This window comes from Pinus tabuliformis, chromosome J (genome assembly GCF_031772625.1).
Source record: "Pinus tabuliformis cultivar Carrire ecotype Pingquan chromosome J, CPIR1, whole genome shotgun sequence".
In the NCBI taxonomy this organism is placed as follows: domain Eukaryota; kingdom Viridiplantae; phylum Streptophyta; class Pinopsida; order Pinales; family Pinaceae; genus Pinus; species Pinus tabuliformis.
Genome location: NC_142295.1, coordinates 922,138,758 through 922,160,182, shown reverse-complemented (window position 1 = coordinate 922,160,182; position 21,425 = coordinate 922,138,758). Strand labels below are relative to the sequence as shown.

The 21,425-nt window shown below is 37.2% G+C and overlaps 1 protein-coding gene across 1 annotated transcript in view; it reads right to left on the bottom strand.

Annotated features, from left to right (window-relative positions):
• Window positions 1-9,608: 9,608 nt before the first annotated feature.
• Window positions 9,609-21,425, bottom strand: part of INDH (INDH1(iron-sulfur protein required for NADH dehydrogenase)) — a 222,342-nt gene continuing 210,525 nt past the window's right edge. The window contains exons 6-7 of the mRNA XM_089378728.1: window positions 13,289-13,414; window positions 9,609-9,682 (exon numbers count right to left, since the gene is read on the bottom strand). Of these exons, the coding sequence (XP_089234854.1) occupies window positions 13,362-13,414 (53 nt within the window). The 3' untranslated portion in view covers window positions 9,609-9,682; window positions 13,289-13,361. The remainder of the gene's footprint in view (window positions 9,683-13,288; window positions 13,415-21,425) is intronic.

The following is a 21,425-nucleotide window of genomic DNA, read 5'->3' as shown; positions in this document are numbered from 1 at the left end:
AAGAGCTTCTGCAACCATGCAGCTTCACACGAGACCATACTCATAACTATGTATTCGGTCTCGACGGTGCTTATAGCAACCAACTTCTGCTTCCTGCTCATCCATGATATTGACGCAGAATCCAAAGAGAACCGGCACTGAGAAGTGCTCTAGTGATCATACACACTGCCTGCCGAGTAAGCATTCGAATAATCATGCAGTTTCATATTTCCGGCAGTATATCTTAATCCATGAGAGATTGTGCCACGAAGATATCTCAAAAGATTCTTGGCACCAATCTAGTGAGGCTCAACCAAATATGAGCTCACCATGTTAACTGCAAAACATATGTTCGGATAGAAGTTCACCAAGAACATCAACGTGAATGAGTTTATGAAACTCAGAGGCATTTCCCAAATCTGGTCCGACATCACTACCATAAAACTTTTGAAAGTTAAGATCCTTGAGGTAGTCACAGGCTTGCAATTTATTATTCCGCATCTGCAATCCAACTCCCTCTTACTTCTGCAAATGAAAGGGTTTGCACCTGTCAGAAATAGGTTGTCCTCATAAGGTGCCGGTATGAGAGATCTATCATCCACAACCTTTGGGTAATGGTTTGGATCGGTTTCACTCCTAGTGAATCTCAGCTTCATCAGACAGTTATCAATCCTCTCATACTATGCCCAGGGTGTTTCGCTTCAAGCCATAGAGGGCTTTCTTCCACCTGTATACATGAGATTCCCGATCATGAATCTCAAACTCCTCGGGTTGTTCCAAACGTGTGGACCTGCTGCATGAGGGGAATGGTCCCCTTATCTACTTGAATTCAAACATCCCTATCACCATTTGACTCACATTAGGTAGGGCCCAATAGGTAGTCCTCCAGTGTTATAGATGTGATATGTCAATTGACATGATCCCCAATGGACCATCCTGCAACTTGATACAAATTGCCAACCCTGAACCCATGAGAAAAAGCATCTTTGAAAATTATATTTTTTAACACATACCTTTCCATCGATGAATGTCACCCTGAAAACTTTGACTTCCATTTCCGAGATGGACACCAGGTTCTTCTTGCGATCAGGTACATAAAAGAGATTATGTAAATGAATCAAGTTACCCTTATTCAATTGAGAGTTAACATTCCCTACACCCTTTCCGGGATAGGTGGCATCGGCTCCAAGTATAATCCCATGATTGTTTCCATCTCTACCAAATTAGAGAGTGCACCCATCTATCCGATGAAGTGCCTTGAAGCACTACAATCTATAAGCTAGATTCCCAAAGACTCTGAAGGAGAGGGCCAATACAAGATAACGCTTCTTTCTCTTATCAGAAACAACATTTGATTCTTCATACCAGGGGTTCCTTGCTTTCTATGAAGAGTCGACCATTTCCTTGATGACCTGCATTACCTGTCATTCCTTTGATCATTGAAGATGTCCGTAGAATGATTGTTATCATCATCAAGTGATGTGTCCCTGCCATTCGGACACTCCTTCGCATAATGGCTGAACTAATTATCTGCGTTTCCTTCCACCCTAAGATCCGGTCTTCCAATGAAGTCATATTTAGGTAGGCCATATTCCGTTGCGCCATTGTGATAATATTCTCTGCTTCGACTTCACCCTTGTTGAATTTGAAGAGGGATGAGGAATCCACTGATCCTTTTGTCCTTTCCAAACTGTCTTCGGTGATTGCTCTTTCACTCTTGCTTGGGCATTGTCTTCACCTCAGCTCTGATACCATGTTAATTTTAGGTATGTTCTATGCTTAGAGCAATTTATTTCAATTTTCACAGTTAGCTCCATATCTTTTCCAAATTAGAAATCACATCAACATTAAAGTAAACTACAGATAGAACATAAACATAAATCGCAGAAGACAAGCCAAGATAAGAGGACACAAGATGTGGCACTAGCCAGGGACAAACCCCAATGTGGGGGAACCCTTATCAATTCTTCTTATATGTTCTTCAATAGTTCAGCAGAGAGAGAGAGAGATAGTACGTTTACAACATAAGTCAACACTTTGAATTATCTAGATAAAAGCATAGATCATCTCTAAGAAGATGATACGTGAGATCAGTTGAAGACATGTTGCTTCAACTAATTCTCCAAGGTGACTCCTTCACCTATCATTGTGCTTCATTTCGTCATCATGCTGCGCCTACCGCGTTGCACCCATCATCACTATGTTGTATCTCATCACGCTTCATTAATCATGACTGTACCCATCACTGTACTGCATTATGTACCATTTCTGCACCATGTTGCCATCTTGACCTATGTGTTGGCTACACCTTGCTTTCTTGTTGTCCCTTGCTTGCATGTTGTCCCTAGCATGCTTGTTGTCCTTAGCATGCTTGTTGTTGCATGTTAGTTGTCCCTTGCATGCTAGCTATAACATTGCATGCTTGGTGTATTTGTTGTTAAGTACCATACAGCTGTCCCAATGTTAGTTAGTTGTCCCTTGCATGCTGCTCTCGTTCGGAGACAGATGCTCTGGTTGTTTCCGCAGTTCCCGGCAGTTCTGGCAGTTCCCGCTGTTCCCGGCAGTTCCGGTAGTTCCGGTTGTTCCCGACAGTTTCGATAGTCCCGGCAGTTCCAGCTTTTCCGGCAGTTCCGGTAGTTCTAGCAGTTCCAGAATTTCTGGCTTTTCTAGCAGTTCTGGCTTTTCCGACATTTCCGACATTTCCGGCTTTTCTGGTTTTTCTGGAAATTCCGGCTTTTCTGGCAGTTCCAATTTTTCTGGCAGTTTCGGTTTTTCCGACATTTCTGGCTTTTCCGACTTTTCCGGCTTTTTTGGCAGTTCCGGCTTTTCCAGCGATTCCGACTTTTCCGTCCTCTGGATTAGGGCAACGTTATTCCTTAGGATCTCTCCTCCTACTAAAACCCGAAGGCAAGTAGAGAAAGAAAGAGATCCCGTGTGTTGAAATGACTTGAAGGACACCTCTATTTATGCTAAAACGTTGAGCACATGTGGGGTTTATCTGGTTGATGGCCGACCTTGACGGATTGTCTTATAACACAAATAAATTCATAACTCCATGAATACTTATCGGAATCAGATAATCTTTAGATCAATCCTACACCTCTCGATGAGAGGGATCCAAGAAAAATATTAGCTGCCATAAATAAGATGACCCACATGGAGTTTGGCCGTAGTTGCCAATTTTAACAAGCATCCTATGATTGGGTGGAATGTCCTTTGTTTGCAATCAACTTGTGACTTGTTCCTAGAAGATAAGTTTTTATAGTTATTTGTGTTAATGCTATGAATGGAATGCTATTTTGTTCGTATGTATGATCTTGTAGTGTATATTTACATGTAGTAATTAATAAATAATAGGATAGTAAAGTAATATATTATTAGAGCTATGCAATGTGGAGTTATAGCTAGTTAAATGGATGGGCACTTCACATAAAAATATCAAAATAACGATGAAAGAAACACTGCTTCCAAGTGGTATCCCATATCCTCACTAGTTAAAGAGGGTACTAGGTATATTACAAAATATGCATAAGTACAAAATGGCAGTGAAACTAAGAATTGATACCCGTATACATACATACATGTGTATGTATGTATATGGGTGTCGATTCTTAGTTTCACTACCATTTTTGTACTTGCACATGTTTTATTGATTCCAATCCACACCTACAAATCATGCAACATGGGACATTATTCGGGCTTATGTAAACATTTTGACAAAATGTTCAATTATATTACAATCAAGACAATACAAGGTCTAGTAAATATCTAGTTCACACTTTTTTCATTTGGATCTATCTTTGCTTGGCTATTTTGACAAAACATTTTGTCAACACTATAAATAAAATCTTCCAAATGAATATTAATCTTTGGGGTATTATGTACTAGTTATATAAAAACCATATAGTAGTGCACATTTGTTTCTTGAATGTGATATAGTGAAATATCATAAATATGAATACTCTCTCACCTTATTCCAATTTTTGGCTTTTTTTCTTCCCTCATATAAACATATATATACAAGAAAAAAAATTAAGGTGCCATTCCCCCAATTTTCAATTTTGGTGCCATTGTTGTGAAAATCTTGTAACCTTACTTATTGTTATTCATTTTGAAAAAATGTTATACCATATCAAACAAATGAGACAACATAAGGGTTAGTTAATCATTTATTTTGCACAATTGGGGGTTCACTTAGTGAACTTATGACATAGTACATGAATTCAAGTGATATTAAAGATGACTCTAATTTCACTAGATATTAGAACATACCTCCTAAAATCCTTTTATTGACCCCTTGCAGCTTTCTAATAAAATAAACCCTATTTTCATTGGATATCTTAGATATCATTTTTTCCATAAGATTTTTAATGCCTTTTTTATCTCTACCACTATTATAGTGACATGACATAACACTTATAAGCGTTGGTTGAAGATTACACAAATTGATGTACTACTTTTTTTTCCTTTTTTTTTTCTTTTTTTTTTTAATTTAAATAACAAATTGTTTGGAGATTAATTGATAATCTAACAACAATTACTTTGCATCATCCAATGGGATCAAAAAGGTTCAAAATACCCAAATCATGCATCAACTTCTCTTTTCAAAAGCAGCAACCAAGAAAAGAGACTAGTAGTAGAGGTTTGCTTTTAAGTCATTGATACATCAATGTCCACACCACCCTTTTGTGGGTGGGGCAACATTATTTCAAGAAGTTGTAGACGCATATTTCTATCTCTTTATTTGTTTCTACCCAATTAAGGGTTCATTACAAAGTCCTTCCACTCGGTAGCATTTTGATTCTTCATCAAACTTTCAATTTTGATGAGGTCCATATAGATAGGAGAATACATGCAGTAGGTCAATATGGGACAATTGGGGGATATGCTGAGCTGTATAATGCACAAGAAATTATCTAAATTGTTGCATATGTGAGAGCTCCATGTAAAGAAAGTTTCAAAAATTGAATAAAACAATGAAAAAAATGAATACATTGTTATGAATCTTAAAAAAAGCCATACACTCTAGACTAAAGCCTTCTATTTAACCCCTACCATCCATACAACCCCCTCCCTCCATGCCATGATATCTAATTAAACTCACCCCACTAATACTTAATTCTAAAACCCCCACATATTTGTACATTTTTAATATATTAAAAATAGCCTTCACCACTATATTCTAAGCAATATTGCTTCATTTGCTAACTCCTCAATTTGAACTTAAATGGTCTAAGATTATTTAATTAGCAAACCTCGTGATTCATACTTGTTTTCACTTCGATCTATTTATGCTTAGTCATTTTAACAAAATGTTTTGTCAACACTATAAATACAATCTTCCAAATAGATATTAAGTTTTGGAATTTTAAGTATTAGTTCTGTAGACACCAAACTGTTTTCACTTCGATCTATTTATGATTAGTCATTTTAACAAAATGTTGTGTCAACATTATAGATACAATCTTCCAAATAGATATTAATTTTTGGAATTTTAAGTATTAGTTCTGTAGACACCAAACGCATATATGGCTATATATTTGGAATGATACTGATACTGCCATGTTCAAAGAATTATATAATGATGACTCTTCGTTGGACAAATGAAATAAAGCAATACATCATTTTATATTTTTCATATAGAATTTATTTCAAATTTTGTGAAATGTAAAATTAAATCACATTTTTTTGCCAACCAAAAATGTTTGTCTGCTTCAAGTCCAAAGATGCTTCTTCATTTAGTACTACATAGTTGATCTGCATATTTACTTCGATGCCATGAACAATAGATCGCTAAGCTGAATGGACATTCTGCAGTGGCGTTTGTATCATGTGAAATATTTGGGCAGTGCATGGAGGAACCACCCGGTAAATTATTGGCTTTGTTTTGGAAGTCACTTTTAATGGGATGTTCAATGTGGTGAAATTCCATTTGTTGTTTAGATCACAAAGTGAATATTTTGAGTGAAGAAATTATTGAGACTTCTATTCTATGAAATTCCATTTGTTGTTTAGATCACAAAGTGAATATTTTGAGTGAAGAAATTCTTGAGACTTCTATTCTATGAAATTCCATTTGTTGTTTAGATCACAAAGTGAATATTTTGAGTGAAGAAATTCTTGAGACTTCTATTCTATACCTAAATTTTGTCAGCATATGGTTTTAAATTTTAGAACGGATGATATTGTGGTACAAAGAAATTATTTAGAATTAGCATAATTATATGTATTGCTTTTGCTCTTTTTGTGAGACCACTAAGTGGTTGGCACAATGGGATGTTATCCCCTCGACTTAGTTTCAAATCCTATGTGGGGACATTTTTGGCCCATTATGATATGGCTCAAAGGGTAGGTTCCCACCACCCTCATGAAATCTCAGCTCTTGCTAATTCATAAATTTCCGGTATATATGGATTACGAGCTGTTGTTATAATGACATCGCCTAGGTTTGATCTTGGACCTCAAACCGATTACTCCAATGAGTTACCAATTCACCATAGTAAAATAATAATAATATGTATTGGTTTTATATTTTAAAACTAATGATATTGGGGTGAATAATTTCTAAGGAAAATTTTAAAGCCAGCATCCATAAGAACACTAGTGTTTCAAGAGCAAGCATACTCGACCAATGGATGAAAAGCAATGAAACTCTTTCAAACGATCTCAGGGTATAATTGAAAACGAAGTTTTCACTTTGTACATGTCAGATCATGAATTAGTAATTTCTTTCCATCTCCAAAAGAGAATCCTCTTCGTGGTCAAGAAACCTTCAAAGTTGCTACTAATCCATTGCCAAACAACCTCAAAGAAACACAACTGCCAAAACTTGGAGCCAAACTTCGAATAATGTTCTCCATGAAGAGTTTCATTGCTAATGGTGGATGAATCGTCTAAGACTACAGACTGGCATTGAGAAACAAAATAGTCAAAGCCACACTACAACGGTTAAACTACCAGCCAAGAGAAAAAAAAATGATCCGAATGGAGAAACGGTGTTTGGAGGGCCTTCCTCCAATGTCCATGCCACACTGCCTCTTGTGTAGATGGATTGGGAAAGAGCAGTTTGCTCTCACCTCCCAACAAGAGGCTAAACTGTCACCTTGGTGGACAGAGGATAGATATGATCCTAGTTATCAACTTGGCTTTATAAAGAGGGTTGGTATTCTCCGGAATATGTAGAGGCTCTGAGCATTCCCATCATGCTTTATTGTGAGCATGCTGCAAATGTTGATTTGGGGTAGCATCGGATGTGCTCTAGCCATGAAAATTGGTGGAGAGGCTAAACCACATGAAATCTCCAAGACCCAAAAATAGTTTGAAGAAATTCTACTCGGTAAAGGAGATATTAAAATAATTAATATTTTTAATGGGTTCTTAAGTCTAAACTTAGGAAAATAAAAATATTAAAGGGTATTAATATAAAACTGGGTTAGAAGGTTCTAAATGACATGGATCAAGCCAAATCTAATCTTAGTCGTTGATTAGAGATGTAATCTCAGTCATTGAAAACTCAACAAAAAAAGTATAAGAGGAGGCTTGAGGGTCAGTTGGAGATACACCAGAGTGATCAGTCATTTGATTTTCTAGAGCGGGTTTGCGAAAAAAAGTCGAATTAGTGATCAGTTTGCAGCGAAGGACAGTGGGTACGAGACAGAGAGGCAAAGATAGTGTCGGAAGACCAGCGCAGAGGCAAAGAGGCAGATGTAGAAGCCAGAGGGAACCACGCAGAGGCTAGCAGAGACAGCGCAGAGGCCAAGAGGGCCTGCATGACACACGCAGAGGCTGCTAGAGTGACACAGAAAGCCAAAGAGGCTGCGCAGAGCCTCAGAGAGCCGACGTAGGGGGTTTTCAGGTTGACGCAAAGGCCAGGAGGGCTGACGCAATGCTTCAGTTGTGCTAGAGAGAGTTTCGTGGGGTAGATTTTCTGAATATATGCTTCCGAATAGAGAGGTATTACTGCCAGATTATTTTCTCTATCGGGTGAGCAAATTTGGCACCCAGTTGTACTCAAATAGACTACATAATAAAATAACCCTTAGAATTGTTGCACCAGTTTTCCTGCATTGGGTTTTTCCGAGGACGAGTTGTCCAAAAATAGCAGTGTCACTTGTGTGTTTGCTATTTCTTTCAGCGGTTGATCTGTAGATGGTTGAGGCTGTATTTTGTTTATTTCGATATTTATATGTTTAAATAACTTGTTCGTAATTAACAAGTAGGAGAAATAAACCAGAGAATATAGATAAAATTCCTAACGGGTAATACTCAGAAATTTCAACAGCAAAGTCGTTCGAGGGTATGCTGGGAGAGTAGTCTAATTCTGGGACACTGGATTTCGACACTTAGCAGCCAAGTGGCAAAAAAGGGTGCAGTTTTCTCCTGGCTAAGAGTCACAGGGTCAAATCCAAGGGGTTGAGGAGGTGTCCCCACAAAGGGGGTCTCATGCACAAAGCTAACCCATGCTGCCAAGTAATGACACGGGAGCTAAACTGTGTTTTTATCTCTTCTAAAAGAATAATTTCTTGTCAGAAATTGAATGCATAAAATGATGAAATTTTATTCAATTGAACACACTTTTAGGTCACATTGTCTACCTAGTATGAGCAGGGCACATATCCAGTCCTCAAACCAATTTAAAAGGAGTCCTCTACGCAGGCGGAGGAATTGCCCGGACAGTCAAAATTGGCCGGAATCCGGGCAAAAAAAATTCAAAAAATCTTGTAGAGGCAGTGTTTGAATCATGTTTTTGATGGTGGAAATAGATTCAGCACCATCAAAAATCTCTAGGGCACCTAAAATCTTCAAGTTTAACAACTGGAACTTAGATTTACAAAAATCCCTGCTGGATTTTCTCAAAATATGGCTGGAATTTCCATGACTTTCAGGGCAAAATAGCAGTGTCGTTACACTACGGCAATTTAAAACCACTAATACACCATTCAATTGTTTGATCATTAATTCCTAGAAAACTAACCTCGGAAAAGTGGCCTTTTGTAGCTACCCGTGGAAAAGTAAAGTATTTGTATTGACTAGCATACTGACTGAGAACAGACAAGCATTTATTGAAAATAAAGGATGCCGGAGGTCTTTTGGGAAATAGCCACACAATTTAGAATATGATTTAAAATTGAAGAGGAACAATACAAACAGAGAAGGCGTAATTCTAGACCAATCCAAATTTTCCACCCGAACACCAATAAGATGACAGAAGGTAGAATAGTCGAAGTTTAGAGCAAAGGAAACTTTCCCCCTTTGATCCAAAAGAATTGTCAAATATAACCTATGCAATACATCTCTCATGGTACTCTTGTGAAGATCGATTCTATAAATAATTGATGCTGAGATCATACAAAACTGTAACAGTACCCAGGGTGCTGTCCAAAATGCATGTACATTGTGGGGCTGCCATTTTTCTGGAATGTATTAAACATAGTTTTGGGTTTGTAGAGATTCATCCCTAGTCTCCAACAATTAAAAGGATTATTCCTTAGCTTCGCACCACCTATATTGAGGAATGAAGACTTTCTTATCGTCACTAGATTACGATCTGTGGTGAACTTGGCTGAGCGTTCAGCTCTTGTAGTTTTTCTATAATTCTGTGAGCAATCCTCTCGTATATTTGAGATACCTCACAATCAGGGCACGATATAACTAATGGATTTCCTTCATCTGATGTCTCTCTGATTTCTGTCATCAGCGGAACCTGAAACGAAGAATGTTAGTTGTAAATAGCTCCAATTAAATAAAAGTTGATGTTTGACTAAAACAACAGCATATAATTAAGAGAATTTCAAACAATGCAGCTCATATATGTTCAACGATGGGAAAAATACATTATTGCCATGGTACTAATCCAGGTACTATTATGTAGTATTTTCTATCTATTCTCTGAGAGTAATTTTCCTTTTAGGGGAGCCCTAATTTTCCTGAGTAACATAAAAGTGCAGGAGAATTTGTTCGGAAATTTTCTGCTACGTTTTGTGATTGATTTTCTATTAAAGTTCTGCTACAAATTGTTTAAGTTAAATGTCAACATATTTTTTATTTAGTAGTTTTCGAAAAAAATAGTTTTCTTGGGTCAATGAAATTTTCTGGGTATAAAATAAATTGCTGAGAATATTAAATCAGATATTGTATTGGATAATTTAGCACAATCAGTGTCATCAAATGTGTCTATCCTTTGCAACTAGATCGTGATAAAGATCACGATTCTGACCTCATACAATGAGGGGTTACAATGGCTCCAACGTGGGGACATGTGCTCTGAAGTAGAGTACATGAGAACTCCAAAGTATTGATCAATAGCCTGATACAACTCAACATGAAATTTACTCATTATGTCAAAAATAGCTCTAAACAAGACACACGCCAAAATGTCAATGGGAACATGAAAAGAGACAACTACTTTAATCTATTGCTCATCCGAGCTTATTCATTTCCTACTCTACAAAAGTACTATGGCATTAATTGCCATCAGAATAGTAATGCTTCAAAACTTTCCCTTAACGGACAATTGCAACATCTCTCCATCTAGATGACTGAGGTCGAAAAAAATTGTGCCAATCTCATCTTCAATCTTGTAAGGTTTCTTACTACCCAAACTAGCACACTAGTGGAAAGCCCAATCACATGTGCTAATGTGGGTAAACAAGATAGGAATCGCACCACTGTCACCTTGATACAATACCCCTTTCACTTTAGGTTGGTTCCTAGAAAGTTAGAAACTAAGGTTGTATCCCTATCTACCAATGATAGATTAAAGTAAATCTCTTTAGTGAATTACAATCATGCAAGCATATGATTTACTTCAAAGATTCACCATATGTATAACAATTAGATGCATTTGGATTCCAATACGTGATTTGAATGCTTTTAAGAACAATAGCATCAACCACCAATTATCCACTTGAAAAAGAGGGTTAGGAGATAGTGGATGCGTGTGCCAAATTTGATATAAAAGATAAACCATATAACAAATTCAGATTTGTAATTTAATGATTGTCACTCTACAAATGAAACTTTACTGAGGCTAATTAAGCATTTGTCCATTCCAAAAGCTACCACATGTCACCTTGTTATAAACAGACATGCCAAAAATAGCAGACTCCCTAAAAAATAGGAAAAAATAGAGAATGTCAAGAATAGATAGGGGAACCTTGCAAAATATTGTTGGGTATGTTATATTCTTTGCATGACTAGCCCCACGTGTGATATGTTGTGTCCAGTGGGTCACAAGGGGGGCGATAGTCCCCCCTACTAGGGTGTTGCAAGGGGGCTACCGCCCCCCTGCACAAGGATCAGGGCAGTGCCCCGAAAAAATATTTTTGGGCAGACCCACTCGCGGTGGGGCAAATCCACCCATGGTTTTGCACATGGTTTTAAGCATGATGGTTTTGCCTATGGTTTTGTAGATCTGGTCAAAGGAACTACAATTATTTTCTAATCCAGGATTAGTGGATTGCAGTTTTATTAATGCTTTATGTAACATTGAAAGGAAAATAATGAAAAATTAATTTGGTTTTACCGGTTTTGGGTTCCAAGAGAAAAATCTGTGTATATTCTTTGTTCTCACCATTGTATATTTTCTGTTTTTTTTTTAAGAATTCGTTTACAGGTACTATTTGTATGGGATTAAAACCTTCAAATATACTATGCCTAAAAGTAGGCATGGCTAAAAGTAGAACATTGTTTGTATGTCTACAATATTCTACTCATTGGACTTGGATTTCAATAGGGGGTCCAAACATGCTATCAGATCTGCCATGCAAAGGCTGCTAGAAATCAAATATTATGCATCTTCACAAAAACAACCTCATTGGACTCATTTTTCAATGGAGAATCTGAATATGTAGCCAGATTTGACATGCAACCACTACAAAAAATAGAAATGTCTCGCATTTCCATGAGACCATACTCATTGGATTCATCTTCCAGCAAGGAGTCTGAATCCACGATTAGAATTGACAAGCAAATACTACTAAAAACAGAAAGTGCTTGCATGTTGCTTGAAAGTAGCTTATCAAATTTAGAATCTCAAAAGGATCCCAAATATACCATTATCTCTGACATGTGAATCTCTAAACCAAAACTGCTAAAAACAGAAAGTGCCATGCATGTCACCTAGAGAAGTCTCACTGGAATCTTGAGTTCATAAAGATTCAGATTATGCAATCAATGGTACCATGCAAGCCATGAAACTTTGTCTCCTAAAAAGTAGAACTAGTAAAAATAGCAACTCTCCCCAATTTGTGCAAAAATATGTTTGGATTGTCATTGAATCCATACTGCAACCAATCTCCCTGAGAACCAACCCCCAGCCCAAGCAAAACAGTACCTGTATATGTCTCTGAACCTCTAGCCTGATGAAATGCGCTGGTCATTAACCCTCCAGATTTGCAAGGGGGGCAAATTAATGGACATGGCTAGCAAGTTCTTCCACAATGCCATAAATTTTGGCATGTCTTGGACTTGCATCTTGTTCTTGTTCCGAAGTTGATTTTGGTTGGTTTGTTGAAGACATTTAGAATTTTTTTATCAAAGAACATTTTAATGTGTACTTTGGGACATTAATGTAGGATGAGGCCTCCATCAAGGAAGTTAGCAACATGAAGAAAAGAGTATTCCATATTAAAGAATATAAATGACACTTATGACTTGGGTGGATGGAAACTAAGTTAATTTGAATCATCTGCTTTGAAATTAGGTAATATACTCACCCATGTATCAATTACTCTTAAGTTCGATGAACATTCACATACATTGCTTACAGAACAATGAGTGTACAGACTCTGAGTTTGCAGGATCTCAAGTGTAAGTCCCTGCAAGGAGGATTTGCACTCTGTGAAAGTTATTCCAGACTGCGTGCGAGTCAGCAATACATTTTTCTTACTGGATGAATTGTTGGTCTATAAATTGCAGTTATTAGTCTTGGAACCTAGAAGGTTAATCTGCAATTACAGGCTAGTCCCAAGACTCCTATGTTGACATTTTGTATACGACTTGTTAAGTAGATGAAGCTTAAGACCATGAAAAGGACTCAACCAATTGTCTTAAATCCAATGTCCAGTTCTACCCAATACTAAACAGTTCTCATGTCTATGATTCACATGAAAGGCCTTATGTCATTGATAATGTTCTCCATTAGCATCGGTCTTCCAATAATTTCTGAATTATCCTATTTAAGAGTAAGAAAATATTTTTGAATTGCAAACACACAAAATCCTAAATAAAATTTAATGAAATATCAGAAACCAAAATGAGAAAGAGAAATAACTCTATAAATATTTTCCATGAAAATTAGAATACATACCTTGCCTAGGAATTCCATATTCATTTCTTCAGCAGTCGCTTGAGCTCCCCCATTTCCAAAAATATATGAATTCTTACCACAGTGTGGACATGTGAAGCAGCTCATGTTCTCTATCAAACCCAATATCTTTCAACAGTACACCATAACCAGTAGTTAGTAATGTCAAGTTTCAACCATCCAGTGAACATCATTGCAAAATACCTAATTGATTTCATCAAAAAAATTCCCAGACAAATTAAAGAAATTTCTAAATGATTGAAGTAGCTACTTGGAAAATTGATGTGCCCCTTAATTTACAAAATAATGACATAAAAAACGGTTTTCCAACTGAATATAGAATCTGATATTGCAACAGGAAAATGAAGTTTCTATGCAACCGAAGCAGAATATAAAAGGGAAAAAATCAAACCAATCAACATGCGTACATAATTTAGTTAAAAGCTGACAATCATACATCTTGTTTTGTAAGTTAGGCACTCTTATCATTTCAATCTCAATCACCCCACATAGATTCAAAATTTAACAATGTGGGTGAAAGGGAGATCACATCCAAATTTTCACTGACTGATTATAGAGTGGGATTATGAATTTATATATGCATATAGTAGTATCTATGCATTTATGTGCAGGAAACAGAGTTGCAGGAACCGTCGCCCCCACCCCCGCCCATGCAACAGACCCCGGAACTGAGCACTGTGCAGAACTGCAGTCGAGGTGTCCCTGGAACAGCGCTTCCAAAAAATGGAACCATGCTTCTAGCTCGATTTGTGCAGTTCCTGCAAATTTGGAACCACCATGTGCCAAACCAAGTTCCCATCATGCTTCCTAGATGCTCCCTGGACGCTTCCTAGATTCTCCCTAATGGTGATGTTAAATTCTTAAAGTTCAGGATTTCAGGATCAATGCGATTGCGGCATTTTATTAGATTCTATCATGAATAAGGGTATGTGATTGGAAATCAATCAAGAGCACCGAGCCATATATATACCCTTGTGTCAGTGGTGTTGATTGTTGCACTCTTTTTTCATGGCCTTAGCAAAAATGTACCCTTCACTCAAATCAAAATCATTGATCAGGCATGTTAAGCTTTTTCTACCATATTTTAAGGCTTGGATTAAGCAATCTAAATCTTGATTAAGATTGGGCAGTGTTGACCAATGTCCCTAGAGAATCGAGTTAGAGACAAAAGGCTAGACAAGAGGAAGAATGAAGGATGATACTAGTGATGAGGATCTTGATATAAGTGATGGTGGAACATTGTTTGTCAAGGAGTGGTGGAACATGCATGGCGGTGCTACCCCACAACTACAACATTTGGCAACATGGGTGCTTTCACAATTGGTGAACACTTCTTCTGTAGAGAGGTGTTTAGCAACTAGCTTAGTTTATTATTTTAGACCTTTTTGTCTTCATATTTCAATGTGTAGATGACTTATTTTGTAAACATAGCTATTTGGTCATGTTATTGTTAACAATTGCGAGATAACATATTTCATTCCATAAGTTAATGGCCTACTTTCTATTATATGGCTTGAAAATTCGTATGTTTGTTTGTAAATGATAGAATCTAGATTCTAGAAGGTTGATGCGAAACAGGACTCTGCGAGTGATCGCAAGTCCAACTCATATCGGCTGGCAAAAGATCAGGGTTGAATCTGGGCGAGTCAAACTCGCGTTGACTGATTTTGACTTGTGGTCAATGTGAGTTTGACTCGCGACTCAGAGAGTCATCTCGACTTTGGCGATTTTTAGAGCTCGATTCGGTGACCATGAATTTTAGGTTAAATTGGTTATCGCATGGTGGTTTATTTCGCTACGTGGTCTATTTCTATGTGATTTATTTCGTAGTGGTGGTTTATTTCATGGCGCGTTTACTCCACATTGCGCCATTTCACATAGATAGATTGGACTCTGCTGCCTGGAGTATGCGCCATTTCTCCTACAGTTTGCCCCCTAAAGTCTACGCCATTTCGCTTGGAGTCTTCCGCTTGCCACCTAGAGTTTGGACTCTAAATGGATTTGTGATAACAAATAAGCAGTCAGCTCAAAAGCTAGGATTAGTATAGTGACACAACCCCATGACTGTCATGTTGAAAGAATATTGCCAAAACCACTTGGAATTTAGAACGACTTGAAAATGTTGCAAAAATAGTAACCATGAGCTTCATTTAAGTCCAGCAACATTATGAAAAGGAACTAAACTCATAATCTTGATTGCTCATAAGCAGTTTGTGGAAAAGTTGTAAATAATAACTAAGAACAACATCCCTTGCCTTGGACCTTGGACTAGAACAGTCTTAAAAAGACATAGGTGATTCTGTACTAAAAGAAGTCAACGCACCTAACCACAGATCAAGCAAAAGTGGAATTCGTGTTGATGAATCCCTTCCTTCTTTTGTAACAAATGCTCGCATACAATGAAATGTCCTGTACTGAAAATAACAAATGCTACGTAGGCACAAGCTGATTATTCATTTACAAGTAGACCTAATAAGTCTTGGAAAACCTTATTTTTCCAATGTGTTTTGATTTTGATTTTTGCTTTTTTGCTTATAGTAGTCTTGGTGATTTGGGGCACTCTTTGAATCACCTTGCCCAAAAAGATTAGACAAAATCAATGTGTTTTGGGAGCATACAAAATCACCTAAGACCAAGATACTCAGTACTTTGGAATCTGGATCATGTATGGAATCATAACATAATAACATATATGAAATACATATTCATTCATGATATTTTGGACATCTATTGATATTATGCATTGTTTGGACATGGCTTTAGTGAATATTAATGAAAAATGTTTTTTTTCTTAATTCAATATGTGTATATATTTATTGTATTCTTTTTTCCTGATCCGATTAAAACTCTTTGCTCTTTTGCCTTGCCAATTTATTGCCGATTCCCAGTCTGGTAACATTGCGAATAATTAATCATTAATGTACTATGGATACCATTTCTAGCTTGATTTATGTACAAATATGCATGATGTCATATATTTTGTAACTAGTTTGGCATTATGGATTATTTTTTCAAATGTAAATGTCATCTATATATATATATATATATAGACGCTTCCGAGGATTTTTGGAAAATGATGGTTTTGTTAGTTTTTGCAGCATTGGATGTGTTCTAGCCACAAAATTTGGTGGAGAGGCTAGAGTACATGAGATATCCACGACCCAGAAACCGTTTCTGGAAATTCCACTTAGAAGTGACTTGATCAGATTATTAACCAATTTTTTAATGTTTCCTAAGTCTAAACGTAGGAAAACTGCTTAATTAATCAGTATTAAGTCAAGGTGAGAATCATCTAGAAACTTACACAAATTCCAAGATGATCCTAGCCATTGATTAAGTTTTAATCTTGGTCGTTGGTGCTCCAACAATGGATTATAAGAGGAATTCGATGGGCACTTGGAGAACACACTTGAGAACACCAGAAATTCGATTTCCTTCGCAGATCGATTTCCAAAGTAGCAATAGTCAGTTGCCGGAGAGCCAGAGATCGAAGCAGGGGTGGGAATAGTGATCAGGAGGAAGTTTCCCAGGTCCGGAGAGGCAGCAGCAATAGGGCCGAGTTATTCCTAGTGAGGCAACGCAGAGGACTACACAGTTGCTTTAGATTCACAGTTCAATTTAGCTGATGTAAAATTTGTTCTCAGTTCTAGAGGCCGACAAAGGTTCTAGAGTGCCAGAGAAACAATTTCCTTAGTGGAGTCAGGCAAAATGACTTCATTAGAGACTGGTTGGAGGCTTGACATCATAGAGACTATGTAGAGCAGCGTAGAGGCTGACGTAGAGGGTTCTGGAGGCCAAGTTTTCTGAAGGCAGGTTGTGTTCGGATTTCTTGTGGATGAAGGGTAATCCCCTTCAATAATTTGGCCCAAATTTTCTTACTGTGGATTGTCAGTTTCAGGCATAATAAAATAAAACCCTCATCTGTTGCACCGATTTACCACATTGGGTTTTTCCAGAGACTTTTATCCAAAAACAATGGTGTTAATTTTTATGTATGTGTGCTAGCATATTCTCAGTTCCAATGCTATTTACTTTGATTTTCACTGCTGCATAATAAAATAAAACCCTCATCTGCTACACCAATTTACCGCATTGGGTTTTTCCAGGGACTTTTGTCCAAAAACAACGGTGTTAATTTTTATGTATGTGTGCTAGTATATTCTCAGTTCCAGCGCTATTTACTTTCCGCAGTTTTATTTGTGAAGGTTGCAGTGTCTTTATTTCGATGTTTCCATAGCAATAAACTGAATAATTTATCAATTAGAAGAAATAATACCAGTTGTTGCAATAGGATTCCAGTTTTTGAAATTTTCACATGGTATTAGAGCATAAGTGACCACAGGAAGCTCAGAAGCGAAGGAAAGAATTTCGCTGCTCAGAAGGAGCAGCTAGCCGAAATTATTGAGGTAGCGCAGTTCATTGTCAAGCAAGCCGAGTTGCTTGGGGAAGTTCGATTTTTTCAGTGCGTGAGGCAGAAAATGTTCAAATTTCCCAAATCAGTGATTCTAGCAAGTAGAGGGAGCAACAACAACTTAGTTTTTTGCTGAGTAGATTCCTGGTCGGACGCAGAGGGTTTTTCTGCAAGTTGCAGAAGCACAATCCGCATCAGGTGGAAGAGAAAAACACACACAGCAGAGGGAAATTTTTCTTTGGGGAACTTCGAGCCTCAGAAGTTCAAATTTCCAATTGCGATTGGCAATAGCAGCTTGCAGGACCACGCATTCCAAAAGGGAGTGCGAGTAGCAGAGTAGCAGCCGAGCACCAGGAAAGAGGGATTTTTCGACTTGATTAGAGATGGCCACAACTGGGCTGAGAAATCAGGATAGGTTGGAGGGTTCCTCCAACTATGTCATCCAGAAGGCCAAGATGTCCTTCCTGTTGGATGAATATGGGTTGAAGCTCTATATAGGCAGTGTTTTGGTAGTTCCCCAAGATGCAAATCAGCTAAAGGAATATAGGAAGGAAATGGCAAAGGCGAAGCAGTTGATAGTCTGAGACCATATAGTCTCACACATACCTGGCAAGGATACTGCCAAAGAGACATGGGATGCTCTCACCACGCTATGTCAAGCACTTCCGAGCAGTGGAAGATGTTCCTAGAGGAGAAGCTGAGATGCATCAGGGTGCAAAAAGGGGAAGGCATATATCCCTTTCTTACCAGGATTCAGGAGGTCCGAGACCAGCTTGCAATTGTTGGGGCAACGCCTCAACCAACAAAGCTAGTGAGGTTGGCACTGAATAGTGTATCTGAGGAGTGCCAAGTTTTTGTCCAAAGCATATTGGGTAGAGACAAGTTACCAGAATGGGAAAGGATATGGTCAGACTTGCAGCAGAAGGATTTGAGGCGAGCTTTGTTGAAGAGCTCAATCAGTGGCAGCAATAGCAGCAAATCGAAGGTGGTGAAGGAGGAGGATAATGTAGCCTGTTACCCACCATTTTGTGGGTAATATCCCTAGGAGGTTTTTTTTTTTTTTTCTCCAAGATGGTCCTCAGCCAGCAGCGAGCAGCTCCTTGAAGCCACAAGGTAGCTCATTGTGCCATTTCTCTGCCACCTGAGCCAGCCATTTGTCCCTCGCCGATCTACCATGATCGTATGTTTGAAGGTGGGCCTCCCGAACCTAAAGGTATGCCTTGTCATTTGGAAATTGAGCATTGTAGTTTGCTTATCATGGACACTTTTGGGCATGGATTAATAGGGATTCAACAGAAAGAATGGGCTAGGACTGTGCTCTTGTCCCCTAGACCCCTTTTAGGTATTAACCTTGGATTCTAGTCCTGTGGGATCTCTATTACTGGCTAAGTCACATGACACGAGGACACGAGACACGGAGGACACGTAAATACGAGTATTCAATACGAAACGTAGCGACCTAGAAACAGGACACGGGGGACACGTTTTATATATATTTAATAAAAAAAATAAAATATATCTATATATATATACCGAAATATATCTATCTATATATATACCGAAATATAGTTTTTTATCCATATTAAATTGCGGGTTGCAGCTTATCTAATCAAATTAAAATATAATTACTTCTCAAAGTTCATAGTTCACTTTAAAAAAATAAATAGAATCAAAATTTACTATTTAGAAATTAGAATGTGATATGCTTGGTCTTGATTTTTGAATATTCAATGTTCATTGTTCATGTACAACTTACAAGCACATAAGAAAATAACTAAAGTCTAATCCTATTGATTTCCTCTGCCCCTCTTGCGAGAAAATGCCACAGCTTTCCCTTTCGCTCTAGATGTAGATGCTGGTGCTGGTGGAGTTGGCAGTGGAGTTTGCTATGCTCTAGAAGCTGAAGAACTAGAAGTAGGAGCTATAGGAGGTAGACCACATCCTCTACTGGTGGCAGGGGTAGCCCGGGCAGGTGGTGTCACTTGGAAACATTACAATCTCCCAATCCTGAAATCCTGAAAAACTGATAAGTCTGCTGCATTTTGAATGAAATCTAAAATTCTACTTTCTCCATATGAAATCCAATGAGGCCAGAACCACTCTCAAACATCCTGAGTCATTTCAAGGTAATGTTAAAAATTTAAGTAAAAGGATGAAAATGAAGATTAAGGAGAATGTCACTTTTACCCCATTCATCATTTCTCCCACCTGGGTCCACATTCCTCCATTGGTTCTGTTGCCACACAAAGTGTCTAGGCAGCACGACAACGCTCAGAGTAAGGGATGTCACTCTAATCCTTACTCACTCCATTTAGACTCTCTCCTAGATAAGTCAAGGGGGGTAGTCCCTAAGGTGAATGGATGAGGGTAGCCTGTGAAACACGGGCTCTAGGAGATTTTAAGGATGAACAACTTGATGAATTTAGAATAAATCTCGGTCAATTGAGATAGATATACACAATCACAAGATAAAAATGACTACAGGCCAGTGCCTTTAATTTGAAATTTTGAATTAACCATAGATTAAGTAAGAAAACAAGTTATCCAAAACAATTTTCCAATATGTGACGAATAGTGACAATCATGAATGATCAATATAAACGCCCAAAACTATATCATGCAAGAGATTCCAGAAAAATGATTTTCGTTAGGAATTTAGAGCTAGAACAATTAACTTTCTCCAATATGATTTAAAACATTTATTGCACCTTGACCATATAAAAATCATGAAAATTGCATTTAATCATCAAATAACACAAAGGAACTTTAAATTAGAATTTTAATTATTCCTTAGGCAATAACTTAAATGAAGAAATCAAAATCTTTTAATGTGACGAAATTTAAAATGAATCAAAGGGTTAAAAATTAAAATTTTAATGGGCCATAGGCTACATTAAAATATTACATGTGAAAGCTCAAATCCCTTTTTACTTTATTTTATTCTCAATCCCAAAGTCACAAAAAATTTAAATCTTTTTAGATTTTTTTTCATTTTTTTAATTTTTAAAATTTTTAGAATTTTTTAATGTTTTAGATTTTTTTATTTTTTAATGTTTTTAAATGTAAATCGAAATCAAAATCAAAATTAAAGAAAAAAAAATGTAAAACAAAAAATCAAATCGAAAAGATTAAAAGAGAAAAGGGAAATAAAAAATAAATAAAATAAAATCAAAGAATCAAAATGAAGTAAAAAATAAAATCAATACAAAATCGAAGGTCAATAAAATTGAAATGAGAGAATAAAAATAACAAAAAAAATAAACCAAAAGACAAAACGAATTTCATACAAAACCTAAAAAATATATACGCCAACCCTAACTAAAACCAACCAAAGTAAATAATAAAAGGAAAAAGGAAACAAAATCGAAATGTTTTTAATTGTTGTGTGCAGGTCGAAGAGGCTTGACGGCAGAAGGGAGAATGGAGCAACAAAGACAGCAGGATGAAAGACACGGGGAGCAGAAGAGTGCGGGCTTGTTTGTGTTTTATTAGAATAATACTATTTAGCATTTAATGCTCATTCTTATTCGCTGTTGCTATTTTTATCTTTTTAGCAGTTTCTTAGATGAAACTGATTGTTTCTATTTCCTAATAGAAACTTGATGTTTCTATTACTGTAAATATCTCTGTATTATTATTGAGCTTCATTTTTGCTCATCAATTCAATTCATTCATTGGAAATCCATATGCGTGTTTCGCACTGTTTTA